General features: G+C 38.6%; 1 protein-coding gene across 1 annotated transcript in view; it reads right to left on the bottom strand.

Annotated features, from left to right (window-relative positions):
- The window catches only part of SLC2A9 (solute carrier family 2 member 9), a 105,153-nt gene that overhangs the window by 47,472 nt on the left and 34,078 nt on the right, over positions 1 to 23,603 (bottom strand). Inside the window, exons 6-8 of the mRNA XM_074587596.1 lie at positions 20,142 to 20,274; positions 10,819 to 11,006; positions 4,985 to 5,095 (exon numbers count right to left, since the gene is read on the bottom strand). Coding sequence (XP_074443697.1) covers positions 4,985 to 5,095; positions 10,819 to 11,006; positions 20,142 to 20,274 — 432 coding nt within the window. The remainder of the gene's footprint in view (positions 1 to 4,984; positions 5,096 to 10,818; positions 11,007 to 20,141; positions 20,275 to 23,603) is intronic.

A 23,603-nucleotide genomic window follows, 5' to 3' on the forward strand; every position in this document is an offset into this window, starting at 1 on the left:
TAAAGACTGTTTTTTCACCTCACAATTTATTAGCTAAAATGAGGCTTTCGTAATGATGATTAATGAAAGTCACAGAAATGATGTGAGCTGATGGCAATATCTGAGAGCACTGGATCTGGGCAGACGGAGCACCTATCTTCTGTTGCACAGGGAGAAGGAATAGAGCGTCTTGCTTTTATCCCCCCCAAAACGCTAGGATGAATTATTAACCGATCAAACAGTCTGACAGCCACTAGAGGAGACTAAGGTGATAAGAACGGCCAAAACAGATTTGCTCAGTGCAGATCAGTGTGACTTCTTTCACTGTCAGGGAGGAAGCTGAGTTGATAGAAAGAAAATGAAAAACATGATAGATTTTGACTTCAGTAAGCCTTTTGACACAGTTCCACATGACATTTTGTATTTGTGTATATGATTTTTTTCCTTCCTAAAGTGTGGAACTGGGTGCCTTTCCTTGCTGAATTTCATCTTACCAATTTCAGGCCACATGTCCAATTTCTTATGATCTTCCATAGTTCTTTTCGATAGTACTTTTAAGTTTCTCCCTTTGGAGAGTTTGAACGACATAATTGATTATAAAGGTTCTTTGTCACCTCTCACGTATTATTAATGGATCTTTTTATGATGAATTGCCTCAGGATAAACCAGCACAGAATCCCATTTGATATTTCTTTGTATGACAGTGAAGTGTTGACAGTTATGCAGTTAGCTGAGCATCCACACTGTTATCATTTCATCCAGCCCACACCTACTGTATCTGATATTCTCTAATCTCAACAGGATGGACTTTTTCATACAATATGTATGAAAAACTGTGAAATTCACTGCTTTATGATGCCGTGGGTTCTAGAAAGATATAAAAGTTGAGAAGTAACTGGAAAAATTCAAATAAAAAAATTTTATCCAGGCTATTAAAGGCCAAGATATTACCTTGTAATTCTGGTACTCCTTGAGCAACAGCTTGTCAGGGTGAGGGGAGCAAAAGGGGAAAATGCCATGTTTGCCCCATTCTTGCACTCTCCTCTTCTCACACCCTATTGGGGATTATGGGTAGATGAGGGTTGATTCTGACCCAGTGCAAACAATGTCACATGGAACTCCATTGTCTTACTAAAAATCAGATTATAGCAAAACTTCCTCAGAATCCTTGAGATTAAAGTTTTTGTCACCTCATTTTTCCACTTGCTACAACTGGCTGTCACTGGAATGTATTTCTTCTTGTTCTGACCCCAGTGGAGCCACAGAGTTTCAATGGCGATATCTTGCATTACCCCTTGGATACAATGGAAGAAATGTGTTAGGGATGAGAACAACTATGAAGTGTCTGGGGTGACCTTATTTTAACTGCCATGCCCTAAGCAGGGAATCCCTTCTTGCATATTAAGATCTATTAATGTTAAAAGAAACACAGAACAAGTCTAAGAGCCCTTTCTCGTGACATCCCAAAGCAGAATAACATCATCTCACCTAAGAAAGCTGGTTTCCTTGACTCCTGTGTGATACTGCAAAGGATTTCCTATATTCTTTTATGGTCTACTACTGAATTATATTTTAACTCATTCCAGGCTTTGCATGGCTTGTCTCCGTCACAGGCTTTGGAAGGCGCATTAGTAACACCTTGATGCATCACCTTTGGGAAATGCTTAAGGCATAATCTTCTCAATACAGTCATAGATAGTTTTTTTCCGTGAACATTATGTAAAGACCAAATCTGGTGCCACAGATGGCAAAATTGGATGTGGGATGCTTAATTTGAATAACATTGTCTTTTATTCTTTGCTGGTGTCATGGAGGGGAGGGGGAGGAGTCTTCACACATATACTTCTGTCTCTTTTTCCGTTGAGCCTGTTGCCTTGTCAAAGAAAGGCACTGGCAAATGGTTCTTTCTGTCCACTAAGACAACTAAATTAAATTAACCTCAATTACTAAAAATTACAAAAAAGCCATAGTAACCAATCTTACTAAAGAGCAACTAAGTGTGTGGAGTCCCTTCACTGAAGAATTTAATGAACAGACTTCTAATAAACACATATTTGCCAGGGAATTATTTAGATATATTCCGTCCTTCTAAAAGCATGGCTTTAGGTTAGATAACTTACTGCTGCAACACATCCATGAATAGGAAATCTTCAGTATTTCTTTCCAGAGGGGAGCAAACTACTTCAGAAGCAAACTGAAATTAACGGCGCTGTCATTAAAAAGTAGCTTGTCTAGCAACTCCTCTAAACTGAATTTGTGTTCAGTACAATGGGTGGAGAAATACACAATTAACTGAAAAATATACAGAAAGTTTATATCATCTCCTCAGAGAGAAACAGGACACCAAGTACGCAATGCTACCATACAGGTATTTTGTGAAGTAAATTAGGAAGTGATGGTGTAAGCAGGAGTTGCAGCCAAATTATATTAATTAAAAGAAAATGGCGATGCACGTGTTTCATTTTTCAGTCTTTATGTGGCTTTTGTTCAAGAGGAAGACGGATGGAGCTGTACACAAAGCAAGCGACTAGCAGGCATATCAAGTGATCTGAGGCAATATAGAGCTATAAAGAGGATGGGATGTTATTTGCTCTTCCTCAAGGACCGCATTATTACTATTATGCTGCTGCTCCCAGAAGACACATTAAAAGGAGACTTTCAAATTTTTCCACAGTTTGAATGATATTTTATCTCCTAAATATTATTTTGCTTCTCTACAAAATATATCTATTTCAGTCTTTTCCTTTAGCATTCATATGGGCCTCCTCAATGGAGCTCATCAACACCTATGTATTCTTACTGAGGCCCAGAGTCTCATGACCACCTAACATATGCATAACGATCAGAGATAGTTCATTGTGGACGTCTCCAATAGCTATTTCATTTATAAGAACAAAAATTCTATTTCTATTACCAATAGAGGAGTATTTACTGAAATTCTGGAATTTATTGTTAGCAAAATTTGGTTTCTGCTAGCAAGCACGATATATTAAGAAATACCAGGAAAATTATGTTCTCCCCTTGCTTTGTTCTGCTTCTTTCCTCTGAGTAGTACATCAGACATATGCACCTGACTTAATGCTGTCAAATAGATTAAAAAAAAAAAAAAAGAGGAAAAAAGCTGAGAGGTTGAGAGTGGGAGGAAATCCCCCATCCTTAGTTCTAGCCATGAAAAACATTTAGAGGAAATTACTTGTAGAAATGAGAAGCTGCAAAACCTTAAACTGAAAAAACAAATTCATGTTGTTGTTCCTTTAAACGGCATCAATGAAACATTTATGAAGATTACTGAAATAAAATTAAGGCTACAAAGCAGCATTTCTCTTGAACTGAAAGAGCAAATTTGAAGGTAATGGAGATATCAATACATCAGCATTTCCAGAAGCACAGCAAATAGCTTAAACAGAAGTAGTATTAAAAAACACTCTTCTTGGGCATAAAAAAAAGTTACCACACGTACCAGGAACCAAAGCAGACACATCCACCTCATTATGTGTGAACCGTGTGCTCTGAATAGGCCCCACAAACCGATAGCACAGAAAGAACTGAAAAAATGACAGACCCTATTTACAGAACGGCTTTAATATCATGGAATCATCTCCATGTAATTTTCCCTGTTTCCACAAAAAAGAGGTGTATTCTTGACTTAAATCACTGGCAGAATTATCATTTTCACATATATCTTAAACAAGAAGCATTTCTGCAGTATCACGAAGAAATTGTAAGACGTACAGATTTCCACACTTCACTATTTCCACCTATTAAAAAGAATGTCCCTTTAATTAAAGAAAAAAAATATGGTTTACCCCAAAATAGATTTGTAGAAATTTACAAAGATCAGAAGAAGATCCTTGCAACCTTTGAGAGTCCTTATGTCCTAGACTATAAGAAAATATACTTGATAGTTGGATTTAGTTTAACATTTTATAGGTCATAAGCAGTTGTTCTGCCACTGGAGAGGATTTTTTTGCCAAAACCATTCTTCTGACATTTAAAAATGCTTGTCTGGTGCGTCCAGTATTGTGCAAATACAGTTAGTATAGAATATATGAAGATAAGGAAAAATCCTAACAAAGAAAGAGTATGTACTTTTTTGCAACTTCCCATTTCAAAAACTTCTTCCATTGTTTCCTATTTATTGCAGTGCAAACAAAAATGTATTTCCTTTAGCAATTAATGGCGTATCTAAACCTTTCAGGTTTAGTTTGCTTGTTTAGTGTATTATTTTTTTTCCTAGCCAACTTTTCTATTTTGAAATAGGAAAGAAAAAAATGTGCCTGGATATTTTTTTCTATTAACATCTTCCTCTCTGTTCAGTGCAGAGCAAAGGTACACGACCTACTCAGGAGCTCGCGTGTTATGAAAGGATGCCTCCTTGCCCTCGGTGAATGAGACAGCAGAATTTAACACAACACGGGACAATCTTGTTCTAGCATGCTGGCTTATTTTTCCAACAAGCTGGGTTACAAACACTTACTCCGATATTTTTAAATGGCTGAAGAATTTTCCTCAGTGTTTGTAAGCTGCTATAGGAAATGTGTCATTAAAACATGTCCAGTAAGTCGTATGTCTGTTTCTGTGATCCATACTGGACACACCTCGCTGTACTATGCCTGAGCCTTCTTCAGCAACACTGCCTGCTTCCCAGCAGGCACACGAGAAGACTCTGAGATGTGAATAAACTGCTACCAGGTAAAGTCATTTATGAGTTATCACTAAATATACTTTGGGCCTTGCTGTTCCTGCCTTCTTTTTCTTCACTCATACAAAGCACCTCAGGATATATCAACTTTTTATGCTCCTTGTATGCAACTAGAGAGCATCTTTTTACAAAAAAATAGTCCGAGCCACAAAACTGAGTTTAGGATTAATATTTTCAAATGCTCTACCAGCCATTACACTTAATCCTCAATATACTATTTGTTTATATTTTAACCTGTGTAAGGAAATAAAATCAGTAATTTAAATATCAAGCATGTTAATGGATTTTTATAACCATACTTACAGAAAAAACAGCAGCCAGAGTCTCAACAGCACCAGTACTTAGAGTAACATAGGGGATTGTTTCATGATGGATCCCAGCTTCACTAAAGATGTTGTTTGTGTAGTACCAGATCTGTATCAGAGAGAAGAAAATGAGTTATTAATCATTATGTCTTGGAGTACAGGACGCTGGCATTCAGTTCAAGCATCTGATCTGCCACAGACCAGACTTGTTAAAACACTGAGCACCCCTGAATGATCGAGGGCTGGGCAGGACAACAAATGAAGGAAAGGTGCAACTTTCAGGTGGATTAGTCACAACACTGCTGCTGTACTTCTGCTTGCAGACCCAGGCAGAATTACAAGCAGCTTTAACTCAATTTAGCTTAATTCACTGTAGGAGTAAATCAAAGAAACTCACTTTAAGCTTGAACAAGAGGCTACAAATAGGTTTCATGTGGTTGAGCCCCACTGCTTAAAAAGCAGGTTTGGATGGCTTTATGGAATACCTCAATGGCACATAACAACAGGAGAGAACAGGAAAGAGGTGCTGAGAGGCACTGCAAAAACCTGCTCCTTTTCAGACAGAAGGTGTGAGATTTATCTCACTTTAACCTCACTGCAGTGTGGACATCAGCAGTCAAGCCATCACCCTAATCTCTCTATTGTCAACAGAAAGAAAAGATACTTTTAGAGTGAGAGTCTTTTTGTGAAAAGTAAAGAGCTGCTTTTAGGATGAAATGAATCATAGGCTAGAAGGCGTTGTCATTAATGGACAGAAACACAGGGAGCATACAGTTACCAGCCTAGACTGTGTTTGGTCAGTAAAACCATACCCAGTGGTGACAATATCCAGACGGAGAACATATATATTTTAAAATAACAAGTCTGGTGAGTATCAAAGCCCCATTCACATCTCAACTAAGGTCTGAAGACCATATGATATTTTTGACTCAAGGTGACAACAAAGAACTAGCCAAAGATTTTGGCTGCCAAAAGCATGCAACAAGGAGAGACTGCCTTGGAGAGAGAAAAGATAATTGATTTACTAGAGAAGATGAAAACCAAAGGAAACAACTGATTATGAGGAAAAAATAAAGTTCTAAACCAAATCTGTGGCAACAAAACTGAAAGCCAGAGATAATAATGGCACTAAACGTGAAATTAGTAGTGAAATTTTTTTTCCATATGCTGTCCATGTGCTAAAGAAAAGGCTTATCTGATGAATGGAAGTGTTTTGATCGCGTGAGGAAAACCCTGCTGCCTGCCAGCATATTATGCAGATGCTACACGTGGTCATCAAGCTACTAACTCAGGAGCTTTGTAAAAAAAAAAAAAAAAAAAAAGTAATACTAAATTCCCAACTAGCCTTCAGCAAAGCTGCTTGTCCCAGATCAGATCAAAGAAGAAAATCCAACTCATCTTACATAAAATACAAGTAAAATAAAGCACCAAGGACTAAAAAGACACCTATATCACCTCACAGATAAAGAAAACCTGACTTAAGACTTTTATGCCTACTGCTGGCACATCAGCTCTCACCAGAATAGGCGCAGCGACAACAAGTGATAGCAGCAAACTTCTCCATATGAAATAATCTGCCTTCACGTAGCATGCACTGGTGTTAACTGCGCATTTCATTGGCCTTGCTGATACAGAGCATGACTGAAGCAAAACCAAGGAGCAGCTCCCAATTCTCTCTGAAATGTTTATGACAACTGATAAATTTTTTGGGACCCTGTCAACCTATTCACCTCCCATACCCCTACCCAGTGATTATAAGGAAAACAAGGTAGCACAAAATTCCCATAAAAATAATATTTTTCTCCATACTACAGGTTACAAGACTGAAAAAATCATGCAATGAAAGTTATAAACCATGTAATTTAGGCATTTCATTCTTGATATCAGTTTTGCGTAGCAGGTAGAGATAAAAATGGTGGTGACAATGCAGGTATGCTGACCTTGAGGGAGAACAAGAAGAAAGAGGCCAAAGAGTCACTTAAGCAGACAACTCCCAAATGCAATTTGCCAAAATGTAATAACTAGAACATAAGACATTTCACAAGTGGTTTTACAGAAGAGCATGACTGACCATTGACAACAGCAGTGGTAGTAACACAGCTAGATTAAAAACCTGGAAAAGACAGCATGAGGTTCACTGAGTTATTAGCCCTCTGTAGCAGCACAAAAATAAATTAGGGTAAAAATTAACAAGGTGTACACATTTGAAAACAATAAAAGTGAATGTTTTTCAGCCTGTGTATCATTAAACAGGGCAATATGTTGCTCTAGGACATTACTGAGAAAAACTTACTAGGCTAATGACAATTACTCTACTTCAAGTTATTTTTCTAACATGATTTTTGTTAGCTAATTATTTGGGCTAAAAGTTTTGGAACAAAAGAGCTGTGGAAAAATTGGGCAGAAGGTCCAAAAACCCAGACATAACTGCTCTCTAGTCCAAATCAACACAGGGACGTCCAAGTTCCTATGTTCACGGTGGGTTTCTGTTGCTTCACAGACAGAAGTAAAACTTCACCATTTTGGTCAGTTAAACAGCTGTATCTCCTCAGTCTGAATTCGGTGAGTTCAGACACAACCTTTTAGCATTCTTGTCTGTAGATTACAGTTAGCTGCGTGGAAGTTGTTTACTTTGCTTATCATAAGCTTTTACTCCTATAAGCTCTTAGTTTAAAGTGGCACGTGTTACATGTTATCAATGGTGTTCCCAAACTTTTTCACACCAGAAACACCTCTAGCATTGTCTCAGTTTTCCAGTCCTTTTCTTTCTCATCCAGAAATAAAAAAAAAAGAAAAAAAAAAAGAAACAGGCAACAACATAGACATATACTGTGTTGCACGCTGAATGCATACTGCATGCTCATCCCTTCCTACACTACCTGCTGCCAGGTCTTCTCTACAGCAAATGTGAAGCACACACTCTTCATAGGTCTTTTGCATGCTGAAAACATGCCTTGCTGCATGGTACCCCATCCCCTACATGATTTCTTGCCATTTGAAATACAGCCCCTGCCTTAAGGAGAGACCCCACGAAAGCCTAGGGATTCCACTTGGGAATGACCCTGGTCAAAGCAATATGCAGCGCGGTGTAGTTCTTGATATGAAAAGGGATAAAGTTCACCAATGAGAACTTCACTGTAGTTTTGCGTCTTCTTTAGAACTGAGATATAATGGTGAAAGATAAATAAGTTTATTATGGATGATATGTTTCATGGATAAATTTTATCAGATGAAAAGAGACTAATACAGATTCATTTATTTATGCCAACTTAGGTCAGGCTGTCTGGTATTTTGTTATAATTGAATATATTAATATAATCAGGGCTTCACCATGATTTCTGCTCCATGTGGAAACAAACAAATGTACTGGTTTTAAGCTATTTTACTGGAAAGTACAAGCCTTAAAAGGAAGCAAGTGTTCTCAGATACCAGCAGGATGATTACAGAAGTCTGCCAGCTGGTAATTTCCCCTGAGAGTGACCTGAGACTCTCGCCTGAAAGAAGCCCAACTTTCCCATATGTCCTGCCCAACTTTCCCATATGTCCTGCCCAGATGGCAGTTGTGGAAAAGACCAGACTGACTAACAGAGCACTACAGACAAAGCAAACGGTGGGAACTATGAGTGAGAAGGAAGCGTTGGCAGCCAGTTAAACCTTGCTGATGCTGGCTCACACCCAGCAGGTCACCCCAGATGCAGCCAGGCAAACCAAGACGTGGGTTGAACAGTATCTGTCACACGTGTACCTGCCCTGTGATCTCTGAGCTTCAGGCAACTTGAGCAAGATCAGCCAAGAAAGCCATGCAGAAGAGACAAGGAATTGACACCTGGTCTCTTAATCAAGTGGTCCAACTATTGCTCTTGACCTCTCATCATCTGCTTGTTTTTCCTAGATGAACTATTTTAAAAAAATCAATTTCAGAATGCAAATTTTGTGTGAATAATTTTTTTTTTCATGTTTAGTGGCATTATGTGGGAGGAGAAACAAAATAATAATAATAATTAAAAAAAAAAGGCAAGGCTTAAACCAGCCAATTGATATACAGGTTTTCTGACAAAAATAGTTTTTCTGAGGCATATTTTCACAAATTGGCCACCTAATGACACCTTAAAACAACTCTGGTATTCATTTTGGACTGGACATGTCTCACTATTGCCCCACACCCCCATTCAAGCTATGAGAGAGTAGCTATGTTCTGCCATGGAGTACTGGACAATTTCTGTCATCTATTAAATATCCTCAAAGTCACAAAACTCTTCTCTTTCCCCTGAAAATTTAGTTGTGTGATTCTTTTTTTTTTTTTTTGGCAATGTGCTTCATTATTTTAACAGTCTGTTTCTTACTATAAGTGTCATTTTATTTCACTTCTGCATTGATAAATCTTAGAAAGACTGGATGACAAGATAATTCCATTTCTTTTCTTAAAAAAGTATCCACAATGAGGAACAAAATAGCCTGTCATTAGCACCAAAATCCTACAATTAGAAGAAAATACCACCTATACAAACGCGTTTATAGTTCTCTCCACAGTATGAAAAAATCTTCTAGCTGTCTCCTAGTATTTCATTAAAAACTTTTAGATACCAGAATTCTAATTGCATTAATATTTCAAATGGTCTTGGACAAATTACTTTGTATTAGGAGTTTTAAAGCTATAGAGACACCTGAGATAAGCCTGAACTAGCTGCCTTTGGTACACTTATTATCACTGATTAGCCCTGGGGTAAAAAAAAAAACAAACACAGCTGAAGTATGGTGTCATGCACAAAGCCACAGTGAGAAGCCAAGCTCTGTTCATGAATTGCCCTTCATATACATAAGCAATTAATGCCTTTGAACTATGATGAAAACCCCGTTCGCTTTGAGGTGCTTCATGAGAAAATTTGTGTTGTGCAACGTAAAGCATCTAACCCAAATGTCACAAGCTGCAGCAAGGAAAGTTCTGGCTGGATATAAAGAAAATGCTTTTCACAGTGTAAGAGGTGAGAATACCTGGCACAGGTTGCTCAGGGAGGTCATGGACTCTTCAACTTGGAGATATTCAAAACTCACCTGCACAAAGCCCTCAGTAGCCTGAGTCAACCCTGTAGTCAGTCCTGCTCTGGGCATGGGGCTGGACCAGATGACCTCCAAAGATCCCTTCCAATCTAAATTGTCCTGTGACCCTCTCCTAGCTGATGCAATGGGCTCAGACAGATAGGAGACTTTGGTATTCATTAGCCTTAGACACACATTAACAGTCAGCGGGACTTCTGGCTATTGGCTGTTTGGTGTCTTTTTTCCTCTTTTGCTCCACTTTCCAAAAAAGGCATATTGAAGTGCAGCTTATTCTTCAAATTGTATGAAACAACAACAAAAATCAAACATCCACAAACATCAAAAATCACTTACAGGAACTTCTGCTGACTTCTATAAGCACACAACTGAATTAATCCAAACAGAAGTGTCTACTGAAAGACCAAGTTTACCTAACGAACAAACATGAGGCATATCAGACCAGATCTTAAGTGACCAGAAGCAGAGAATCTGAATAACAGAAGCAGAAGCTGCACACTTTCTTTGCTGATCTGTACTACCTTTTCATGTATTCCTTCAAACTTAACACAACATGGCTTTCCCCCCAACCTTTTTTTTTTTGTTTAAAAAAAAAACACAAATGATACAGCTTTCCATGGAGCTGCCCACATGCTGGTGTAACAAAATAATTATGAATAAGAAACAGCCAAAAATAGAAAGTCATAGAGATTGCTGAATGGTATAGCACAAGCCTTGCATTAAAAAGAAATAAAGGAGCACACCAGGAGATGTCAGGGCCTGAAGAAGGACACTTACAGCATTTAGCCCACAGAGCTGGTAGCAGCCCATGGTGACAACCACGGTAATGACCTGCCATCGCACAGCACGGGTTCTCAGAAGCTGAAGTATTGACACTAACTTGGTGTTTCTTTGGACTCGAGACTCTGCCAAAACTTCTTCTATTTCATGAGACACGTCGTCTTTCCCAAGGAAGGTCTGAAATGCTACAGAGAGAGGACATGTACTTTAGGCCAGACACTTGGCACTATCTGCATTTACAACAGACTTGTTCCATAGAAATGGAAATGTGTGACACAAACAGGAACCACACATGGGCTACAACTTAATTATTCTTCTGCACAACAATATCATTCTGCTGTGGGTATGATCTGTCTCCTCCCTGCAACCGGTCTCAGAAGCTGTAATAAGAATATATAAATTGCTTGGCAACCTTACCAGATCGCTCCTTATATTATTTCATATATAATATAGCCTAAGGTCCAGTGCAGAGTCAAAACCCTGCAAAAAAAGGGTTTAATTGCAAAGCAGTTTTGAACATTATTTGACTTGGCTAATTTTGCAGCCTAACAATATATCACATTTTGTTGCTGTAGGTAGATTGGATAGAGAAGTAATAACATGTAAAAATGTTCCTAAGTCTGGTAAACCAAGGAAAGGCAGACATTTGAAAGGAATAACTATTACTCTTCATTTTACCTCTTGTTTTCACTAGCATACCGGCAAGAATTCACTTTGTCAAGATGATTAATATTAGAAAGAATTACCTAGAGCAGTTTCTATTTGTCAACGCTGTAGACACAGGAGTGAATTTACCTGGCAAATGTAAGCAAACAAACAACTTCGTCTCCCCAGAAAAGTATACCACTTAGTATTATATTATCACACATTGATGACTTACTGAGATATCCTTCCACTGTGAATAATAAAAGCTTTTCATCTCACAATGGCTTCAAGAGGTACTACAAACAGATACCTCCTAATGGAGGTGATGTATCTCCACCAACCTTGTTTTACAGATACTGTATATGCTGATGATAATTTTGTCACAATCTTATGAACATACCCCAGGGGTTGGCTTTTTAAGAGATGTTCAAAATTCTTACCATCTTGGCATGACTGCAGAGAAACAATTACATTATGCATAGCCCTGCAACAAAGCTTTGTGACCCAGTAGGATGCTAACTCTAAAAACAATCCTTTACACAGCAGGTCACTTAAAATTGTTATTTTTATTAGGTGAATAAGTTGATTTAGTTCTCCTAAGAGCAAAATCCATTTTTCTCTTATCCACACCTTTGCATAGTACTGCCTATAAATAAATGACCTTCACATTTTCCAGTAAGTATACATTGGTTTGGATCATAGAAAGGACTTGGACGGTTAAGAAAGCCAGAGACACTGACTAGTCATGATTAAAATGCCTGGACTCTATTTAGGTTTTGAAGTTATAAAATTTAACTTTACCCAGCAGGTGAAAAGGCCAAGTAGTGGCATTTCAATGTCGTGAGGGATCGGTCACACAAATGCACTGGTGGCCTCCCCGGCGCATCCCTCTCCGTCCCTTTGATGGATGCGCAACACTGTGTGCTCCGCCTGGCTCCCAGTCTGGTGGCCCAGGGAACTAACTTGAGCTCTGGGCCCAGTTTTTCAGAGGCAGTTAGCACTTCTATTGCATTTTAATGAGGTTTATGTGACCCTGCTTAACAAGTGGGCTGATTTTTTTTTTTAAGGGATGAACACTGATCATCTCTGGGTGCTGAGTCAATTGATAACATTCATTTATTCTGATAGCCACCTTCTCTCTTGGGAGAGGAAAGGTCAGAATTTTTAAATCCCTCAGAAACAGCATGAGACTTATCTTTTCACACAGGAATTACCATCAGAAACGAGCTAACAGATTTGGACCTCAGAGCCTAGAATTTAAGTTGCTGAGTTTTGTCCTTGTGCCACTGCCCACTTATTAAATGACATGCTAAATGCCTGCTTAAATGAACGTGATGTATTTAAAGGCTACGATAAGAACTGTGAAATTAGAACAATGTGTGACTATGGTAAGTCAGTATCACTTAAATTACACTTTCCTCAGTATTATTAGAGCACTGATAAAGAAAAATTCAGATAAAGATGAGAACAACCAGACATATATCACCGTACTCTTCTTTGAAAAGATTCTCTCAGATTTTTAAGCATCTGGTTTATCAGTGTAAATTAGGTCATTGCACAATTTTCTTTCTTTTTCCTGTCCTTAGAATCCTCAGCATTACTGTAGGGCACACAAGTCAAAAATATAGGTGCAGTCAAGTAAAAAGAAAGCAATCTGTCTTTTCTGCACAGGGAGCTTGCTATATTTCTAGAAGGATCATGAAGTAAAAAACTGCAATTACCAAAATTACCAAGTACAAGGCAAGAAAAACCTAGACACCTGCTTTCTTTTTCTTCCCTTCATGGTATTAGGGCAGAGATGTAAATGCCACTAGGGAACTTTGACGGATGCTTAAAATTACCAACAAGCCAAGAAATGCTAAGAAAATGCTATGCTATATATGCATAGTTTTGAGCAGATAACACTCAGTCGTCTTGGAAAAACACATTTTCCTGCTGCTCAACACATCTTTAATTTTCTTCCATTAACATTTTTTCAGTACAGTAAGAATCACAATTTTATACATAATTAATGTGGAAATAAATTCTGCATTAGCAGGGAGATGTGAAAACTCAAAGGTCTTTCAATGTGTGATGTTCAAGTCTATTCATTTAACATTTTAAATCCCTGCATTATTGGCACTGAGAGGCACCACAGTCATTCCTCTCCCCGCTGCAATGACTCATTTCCCTCTGTGACTGGCTGCTTCTCTCTGTAGGGAGGGCTTATTTCCATGTCACGCTTACAACTGTCTAAGGAGATACAGTTCTGGCAATTTTTAGACCTTTCCCAGATTTCTTTTTATTTCCCTTGGATCAGAAGGTCCTAGATGCTCGGCTTTCAAAAGCTGCTACACTACCTTTATAAATAGCAAAAGAAGTGGATGGTTCCAGTCAAGGGGAAAGGAGATAGGAAACCCTTCCATTTACACCACCAGCTTTTATTCATCTCAGCTAAGTGAAGGTGAAACATTTGAAAGTTTTTCAAAAGTCTAAAAAAAATCAGGTGGTACTGTCTTTAAAACCAATCAGCCTTTTAAATTAACTGAAGACAGGCACTCAAGAACTCAACTACATGGGGAATTACTAACTCTTTTTCTACTGTTGGTACTGTCTTTAAAACCAATCAGGCCTTTAAATTAACTGAAGATGGATACTCAAGAACTCAACTACATGGGAAATTACTAATTCTTTTTCCACTGTAGTACTTCCACAACTGTGAAAAGAAATCAGCTGTTATTGTAAAGATCAAATTAGCATGTAAACTTTGAGAAGACATTTAAAAGGATCAAAAGGCTGTTGTATGGTTTACAGAATGGAGCCAGCCCCAGGCAAGAGGAGGAGGCAGAAAAAGAGAGTAGTCATCACTGGTAGTAGTTTGGGCAACATGGCTTATGTCTCTAAAAACTAAAAAAAATAAGAAGCTGCATGAGTATTACCGTCATCTGTTTCCCATGGACACGTTCACTTGATTAAGTACAATAAACCCAGTGTCTTTAATAAAAAGCTATGTCTAAGTTCTGCTTAAGCAGTATCTTCTTTGGCAGCTGTGGGAGACAGAATGCTGGGCTGCATGGATGCAGTCAGGCATCTTCTGAAAATGTTGGCTGCTGTTCTGAGTGGTAGCAGATGTATGGGGTGCCTCACTGTTTGCCTCAGCACTTGCAAAAAGTTCACCCAACTTTAATGCTTTTGAATTGGATACATAGTGATTTCCCTGTAATTGGATACATAATAATTTCCCTTCATGTCAATGCAAAAATAGTTGGCCAAATGAAAAAAATTTAACCACTAATTTTATTAGAGCACTGAATAGCCAGAAGAATAATTTAGATTTTATTTTATTAGAGCACTGAATAGCCAGAAGAATAATTTAGATGTACCTTGCCAGAAGAGATTTAAATGACTATTTAAATCTAGCAAAATATTAATTAACTACTAGCATGTAATGTAGCGAAGTTTAAGAACAAATCCCCAATTCAGTAAATGTTACGGCAAGGAAAAGGCTTTAGGCTTTTCCCATGTGTGACCTCCTTCTAAGTAAAGGAACACACAGATCTTCTGTGAGTTATTATCCAGTTTGGGATTACATCTTTACCTGTTCTTATGTCTGGTTTCACAGACCATCAATACAAAATAGGCCTGTTCAAGTTCACTTGAAACTAGCCAAGATGTACAGGTAAAACAAAATATCTACATGCCACCCTAAAATAATGCAAGAATTGGTAAACCAAGTTGTATCAAAGGTCCAGTGGACCAAGTATCCTTTGTGAAAGACAGGAGGTTTAAGAAAAGCTTAAAAACAAAACAGACACACCACAATCACTGTAGTTTTTGTCAGTCAGCAACCATCTGAGATGGAGCCTCTACCATGAGCCAGCAACTGTAGTAGTCATGGCTGACTCTTCCTCTCCAATAACCATAGCTTATAATGCTTAATGACATACAGAAAACACATATAGGCAAAAATAAATCATCCATGTCCTTGTTGTCAGCCATAACAACTTCATTTAAATCACTGGATTTGCAGCAATTTATTCCTGCCCTAACTTTGGTTTTAATATTTCTCCTGTCCACGTGGGCCCCACGAGTGTCTTTGTAAAAAAATTAACTACCTACTTTTTAAAATCAGGAACGGCTTTGCTGTTATATCACATCAAAGGGTATTAACTCTAATCCATCGTTCGAAGAATTTAAATCTACACTTCTTGTTATAGCTGGTGTAATACTTCTTTCATAACCACTGGATTTTTAATGTATGAATGAACATACTAGATGAACAGATTTTGTATGTCACCAACAGATGTTACTGTGACATTTTATCTAAGTTATTTGACCCTTAAGACATAACAATATTCTTCTCCGGCAAGCTGGGACACCATGTGAATCCCATTATTGGTTTACATGACCTGCTACTGTAGCTGCATTGAAAATCCAGGTTTCTTCAAAAGACACACCAACTCTCCAACTAAGAGTGTTTATAATCAATGTTGTTAGTCATAAAAATGTTTTATCACACTACTACGATTGGTTTTATTTATTTTGCATCATTGCCACAGTCACAGATCAGGTGTCCGCTTGGCATGCAACTAATAGACAACTAATGTCAAATTCCTGTCTTACTGTCCTAGGGCTTGAATGGTAAACCACCTGATGTAATTCTAGCAGTAGATTTTTCATTTTCTTCCTGTTTCTATCCCTGTTATCCTTCACTCCCACTGCTCTCTAGCAACTAAATAACCATCTCCTTCCAAAGTCCTTCCCCTCAACCATTTAAATACTCATTTCTCCTCTGCTGTCTGGTGAGCATTATGAAGAAGGATCACACCAGTTAAATGTCAGACATTTTTCTCCCTTCTGTTCTTACCAAGGGAGGAGAATGTTAGTTATGGGACCTGGGAGGAGAGCTGGGATGCTTCTACCCTCTCCCCATTAACAGATTTTTAGCTTCTTGAGCAAAGCTGCTTTACAGATTGTGCTGTTGCTCCAGTCAGCCATTCTCCCCCCACAACACGTAAATCAGTTCTCCCACCTTCAGCAGTGAGACAGGAATAAGGGAGATAGCTCAGCTCCTGTTGGTCTCAGGGAGCAGGACACAGGATGGTGACCTCCAGGAAGACAAGTAGAGCTCGGCTGTTAGCACGGCTTTTGGCAGCAGGCAACTGCAAATCAGCCATGGCGTCCGTATGGCTGATCAGCCAGACATAGGCTCAGCCACCCACAGCCTGCACCGCTTCCACTGCTATGAAGGGGAAAGCAGGGAACTGGGTAGATCCCCATTAGTGGAGCTCAGGAGACATCACTCTTCTGAGGCCTCAAATTCCTGTGCTCACGGAGTAGCTTCTTGGGCTAGAGCCTGCCTGCTGTAACCTCATCCTTCTCTCTGTTCATCATTTACACAACACGTTTTGGTCCTTCTCCCTCTTTCAGTCTCTTATTTGCCACTTAAAGGCGTCATGCTCTTTTACACCTCTGCCAAAAAAAGAGAATGATGCCACCTGCATTTTGGTAGCTATAGTCTGGTTATTTCCTGAGGACAGAAGAAAAGGAGGGGATGAAAGCAGAAGCAGAATTTGGTGGAAACTCAATGACCTACATTTTCCCACTGGATTTTTATTGCTCTAAAACAATTAGGAAGATTAATGTTGGCATCTCCACTTTAGAAGCTTTGACATACACATACATTTTAAAGTATTTTATAAAGACTAACGCAGTCATCTGCCTTAAATACAGCAGACCTTTTACAAATAACAGATTTATACTTCTCCAACAAGATATAATCCACAGTGAAATGTATATTTGCATGAATAGCCTTGATCCATTAGGGGAAAGAAAAGGGATTTAGTCAGAAGAAAGACTTGCGCATTTCTAATATTAATATGCAGATTTAACCTAAGAGGCAAATAATTCAAAAGCATTACTGTAGTCATCATTAAAATGGAGAATACTGCATTGTCATTACATGGTTTATAATCAGTAGTTTTTTTTAATAACGCACAAACTCCTCTAGTGTCCCTAATACTCAGGCTTTTCCTCCTGTTTCTGCAGATAATGCTAACATCCAGATGATTTTTCTTAACTGTTGATTCACAGTTATTGAACCTCCTATTTTGTGAATTCCCCTCCCCACGTGCTTTTGTTATTCCACTGCGTTACTCCAGATGCCCAAAACTTGGCTCATGCCTAATCTGGATTTCTCCACATGCCCTGGGGTGGGGAGGAAGGCTCCAAACCCCCCACGCTGGTCTAACATCACAGGTGTCCTCTGCCTGGTCATTCCATGAATCAACCAAACTCCCTCCCCACCTATCCACATGCAGAACAGAGATCCAAAGATACTATCACTTGCAAATCTACATTAGGAGAGAGGGGATTAAAAAGGATGTGCAACGGTAAGAAAATTGTATGTGTTCCTAACGTGCTTCCTAACACATGGATACTTCATAACACAGAAGGGTAAGATGATATGACCTATGCTGCCTTACAGGTGGATTTCAAGGACTCCAAAATGATGTCTAAGAATCATCCTTACCTATTTTGAACCTGATATCTTACACCTTGCCTGTGCAAACAATTCTGGAAGCACGGCTGCCTGATAGGCAAGGAACGGGAGGGGAATTCAGGGGGAAGTGTACACTTCACTGTCCTACAGTCCTCTGCAAACCCCTGTCTAGAATCATTGGTCTCTACCTGTTTCGAAAGCTCTGTAGACTACACTCAAAATAAGTTTCACTCTGTACTACAACATATATCAGTATTAGTTTTTTTCTTTTAGAATTAATCAGGTCCAAAAGCTTCTATTGATAAGCAGTTACTTTGAAAAGTTTTTTATATCAGCCTCCTCTTTTTTTCTCAGAGTATCTAAATTTATAGTCTTTAAGGTGTTTCATGAAAGACACCTTCTCATAATCAGCAAGCCAATTGCTCAAGTTCATTTCCCTTCAAATACCAAATAAGGTGTGGGTAACTTTGCTCTCTGAAGTCTTCTACTCCAAAGTCCACCTCCAATGCTTCTAGATAAGCTTTCAAACCATTTTCAGAACATGTATGCTGAAAACGTCCCAGACTGCAGTTGGCCCATTACCAGAAACAGTAAATGGTGTGAATTTCAAGGCAGGTGGTGTTAATTCCACTGCCAATTTTTTGCAATTTTTAAACTCCACCTGGGAGAGGCCCAGCTTCACTGTCAGTGCTGAGGTTTCCAGGTTCTGTGGCAGTATTTCCAATAGATCCCTACAGAACAGGCGTGACATTACGCAATAGCATTGCCGATGCAGGCTCTTTGCCAGCCATAGCTCCAGAAATACATTTTACAATTGTATCAGGTAGAAATGAGCCAGTTTAAACTTGGCACCCAAAGGCGTTTCTTCCCAGCACAGCTGTGGTGCAGCAGAAGTCACCACCCAACAGCCAGCCCCAAGCTGCTCACCACCGCTGGCTGCTCTGACCACAGCTGGCAGGCAAGCCCTTTCCTTTACCAACCCTGGAAAAGCTCTTCTCTGCCTCAACAAATCTCCGCTGATTCTGTAAAGCTAAAGAACTCTCCCCAAAGCCCTGCTGCTTTTGTGCTTTCCTTTTTTCTTTCTGTGTTTTTTTTTTTCTTTAAAAACTCTACTGTATCTTTAAATGTTTCAGACCCCAACATTTACAAAATTCTTCATTCAACACCAAAGTGAGACAACACAGGAGTCTCTAGCATGCCATTTCTATTTCATAGTGCTCATCAGAACAAAAAAGGCCAGTTTTTCATTTCATGGTAGAAGAAACAGGGTAGAGTGAGTTGCATTAATTTAATGCTAAAAGATTATTAAATTTAAGTTTCAGGGGCTGATTCACACTTTGCAAGTAATTTTGCAAGCAACTAGTTAGTGACTGAAAATGTTAAGGGTTATATTGAAATGAAATTTTTACAAATAATTGTTAAAGCGCAGTTATGTTCTGCAAACATCCTGGTATTATAATCAGAGTCCTTCCTTCTTTGTACAATCCTATTTTTAATGTGTCCCTGCAATAAGCAAAACCAAATTTTTCAACATTCTCTCAGCCATAACGTGATGATATACTGGAACTTAAAACTGACCATCTTGATTTTACTGGAGCAGACTATACAGCAGCTGTGATCACACAAGCAAATTCTTTTACACATACAACCCAAAATAAGAACAAATTATTCTGGTCTGGGTTTGTGAAACTGAAGCAAGCTATACAGAAGCACTGAAAATATGCAGTTAAATCGGTGTATGAGGTTATTATTAGAAATACAAAGGTTACTGAGTTACAGAAGCACAGGGTCAAACACAGTGGCTACTGAACAAAATCCAGCAACAGAATCAGCGTTTTTGCTAGCCAAATGGCAAAGACTGTAGATAAGGGAGAGTCGTGAAGACTGAAACCACCTTTCACTCCCAAATGAACCCCGAATACAGTGGCTGATGCACAACAACAGGATGATTTGGTTAGCTCTGTATCGCTATGCGTAATGCTACATAGGTTAGTTTGTTGGAGAATTTGATCTATTAAAAAAATAAATCAAAGCAACAGTTATATTTACGCACAAACAAAAAGGTGAGGGAAAAATAACTGCCAAGAGATTCTCCTATGGGAACATTCTGCTTTTACTGTGACATCAGAATTACTTTTCAGCCAGTATCCCTACAATAAACAATCCTTTATTGCAAGAAAGTAACACATCATACCTTTTTCTGCCTTGCTCGTGTTATGTTTTTCAAGTAGAAGGTAACGAGGACTTTCAGGAAGAAAAGGCAGAATCACAACTTGTATCAATGAAGGCACAATGATCGCTCCAAATAAGTAAGGCCACCGAGATTCCTGCAAACAGATGCAAAGATAAGTCAGTAATAATCTCCCACAGTGATATGAGGAAGAAAAATAGCTTTGATGGGAAATGCGGTAACTTTTCATCATTCAACATATTGTGTCAGTGAGCAGCATGACGTCTTCTGCCTGAGCTTAGTAAGCAGTCTGAACGCTTCCCCCTCAGATCACCTTACTGAAGGACCAAGGAAGACAGAATTCAAGCCATCAACTGATGGAGCATGAAAAGAGAGTGGCAGGGAAGCTGGGAAACAGCAAAACATAACATATTTTTCCTTTCCTTCAGCATCAACAATTATACCTGTAAAAATCTGATATATACTCAAATATATATTCTACAAGTCATCCCCACTCACAGTAGTATCTATCACTCATTACCTTCAAGAAACAGTACGATGCTATTTTTGTATAGTTACATATACCTGCATGTTGTCTCTTAGTCCAATCTAATTGATCTTAAAAAAACCAGAATACACACATATATTTATATATATTTGGCTCAGTCTTCTATTTGTCATAGTACAGGTAAAATCCTGATAACGCTTCAGCTAAGCTGCTTTTAACAGAGTTTTGTGATTCTTGGTGTAACACACGCAGTGACCATTCAGCATTTCACAGCTGCTGGGAATGAACCAAGTTGGGCTGAGGTCTCACCACAAGCCTCTTCTACTTGGAAAAACACAAAATTTGCCTTACAGGTACAAGTAACACACAGTTGGGCAGTTTTCATTTCCATTCAGAAAAGACAACATATACAATTCAACACCATTAGAGTGAAAGACAGGTATAAAATTTAATAACAAGCTACCTGGCTAACCAAAGCAAGGTTGTCTTTATGAATGTTTTCTCTTGCAGACAATGATTCCCCCTCTTAAGCTGGCTTCCATGCTAATTTAAGCAGAAGAAATGGGTTTCACCTATCCTCCTGCCCAAAATCATGGGACCTTAAAGAAGTCCTTTGGCTCTATGGTGGTGTAACTAAGAATACTTATAAAGATTATACAAAATATTAAGAAAAATTATACTGTTTCCCACTCTGAATTAGGTAACGTAGCTCAGACATTCAAATGAAATGCTGACAGCCCTGTTCCCAGGTCCGCAAAATAGAAAGTACCTTTTCTATTGCCTTGCAAGTGATCTGCTGGAAGTCTCCAGCAAGGACCTAAAACACGAGAGCCATCTGCGGTATCCCCCCAAAGCAAAGCACCAATGACCCCTCTCTGTCAAGTCCCCCCTACAGAAGCCAGGCAGTTTTCACCTGCCAGAGCCCCACCGCAGTGCAGGTGAAGAGCACGAGGTGCTGCACTAACCAACACCATTTACATGAATCTACTCAACTGCTGGCAGATTTCAGATACAACTTCACTTTGATAATTTTCTTTGAAATCAACTGAAACAAAGTTGTTAACATCCTCAAACGTATTCATTATTTAAAATGAGCTACAGAGGGCAACCTGAGCAAAGCTTTTTCAGGAAAAGGCTGGGAAAGGCAGCAGAGAGCTCATCTCTGGGCTTACTCTCAAGACAGGATACTTTCAAGTAACTGAAGGAAAAAGGTGCCAGCAGTATTATTTTCTCCTGCAAAATGGCCCTCAATCTGTCCACGTTCTTATAAGATGCCTTGTGCTCCAACCGAATGTCAAGATGAAATTTTTTACTTGTTTTCTCCAAGCTCAGCATTCATCTATTTAATTCAATGCTTTCTAATTTGAGACTTGGTTCTTAATTGAAAAGCCTGCTGAGACTTCAGCGGGCCTACTGTTCAGGCACCACGTCTAGCACATTTTCAAAAGCTTGGCTAGATCAAAAGCAGACTGTGCTGCATCCTGGCTGACTGAGCTCTGAGAGGCACCGGGGGTTTGGATCCCGTTCCTCCATGAGAATGCATCCATGCATTCAGAGTCCACGTTTCCCCAAAAAGAGCTGGAGACATTTTATTCCAATACCATTTTCCACAGTTAAATCAAAGGTCAAAAGCCCCCAGACTACTTTCTGTTGATGGTTTTTATTTTACATTCTCCCACTTCAGCAATACAACATCTAAAACACAACTTACTGCAGGCAATTTACAGCCTCGAACCTGAACTAGGGCCTGAGATAACTTGCTTATTCTGTGTTCTATATTAGTAAGTTAACTCCTCATGAAACTTTTCACCTGTCCTTGAAGTGACAGGTTTGGGGTTATCTTTTTTAATCTCCTGGGATGGGAAAACAACTTGAGAAGGGATTTTTTCCATATAATTTAAAGCTCAAGGTTATAAAGTCTTCTTAGAGCCTCCATTACCACAAGGACGTCAAGATCCTATTTCTTATTATTTTTTTTTAATGCAGTTGAGTGGAGAACTTTACCTAACATAGGAGAACCACCAGTGGTTAACAATATATTTATAAAGAAACGAGTCTCAGTCTTATTTTAAAAAGTAGAAAATTAAACTTGTGTTAAGGCTTCAAGATCAGTTAACAAATCACATTAAAAAATAGGTACCTGTTTGTAAAGAATAACTTAAGAAAACAGGCAGTACAACTGATAAGTTTTAGTCTATGTCTGCCAGGAATCCAACATTTCTTTTATACAAAGTCGTTAAAATTTTTTTCATTGTTTTATTTAATCTCTATCATGATTTCCTATAATATAAATCCACTTGCTATGTGCCATATAAAAAAGATTATAGGGTGGTAGAACTTTTTACAGTACTGCTAGATAAAAATCTTACTCTTGATCATCGTGTTTCCTGTAGTTTTTTCCACAATGCCAAGGACACTTTTTAAAGGAAAAAAAAAAAAAAAAAAGTCTCTGCTGTATATAGTTGCTGTTAACATTCTGCCAACCTATGGAGACTTACTTGGAATCAGCTTTCACCCCTTTTAAAGTGTCCCATAGTGTATGTTTTTTCACATTTCTCTCAAATAACTCTTCTGAAAGTGTTATTTTGAAAAAGCTATGAATGAGACTGAAGTTCTGAACTTACCCTTCGCAATAAGTAACTATAATAAATGACTGTGTAATAAAAAGCCCTCTATTTTCACCACATAAGACGCTGAACTTCCTCTGTGAAGCTCTATCAAAGATTTCTGGTTTACTTTTTATTATGCTAACTTCTAAAACCTTAAAGTAAAACAATCATAAATATGCTTCCACTTGCTGTTGCTGGCATGAGTTGAAGTCCCTGAAGGCCACGAAAACTTCTCCATCCATTTCAAAAGTGTTTGGATGACGCCTATTCAGTGCTATAGAACATGCATTCTACTTGCTTTTGTCTTAATTTACATTATTCAGTTTAAATACTTCATCCCACTTCAGAAAAGAAATAGGACTAAAATGA

Source organism: Larus michahellis, chromosome 5 (assembly GCF_964199755.1).
Source record: "Larus michahellis chromosome 5, bLarMic1.1, whole genome shotgun sequence".
Taxonomy (NCBI): domain Eukaryota; kingdom Metazoa; phylum Chordata; class Aves; order Charadriiformes; family Laridae; genus Larus; species Larus michahellis.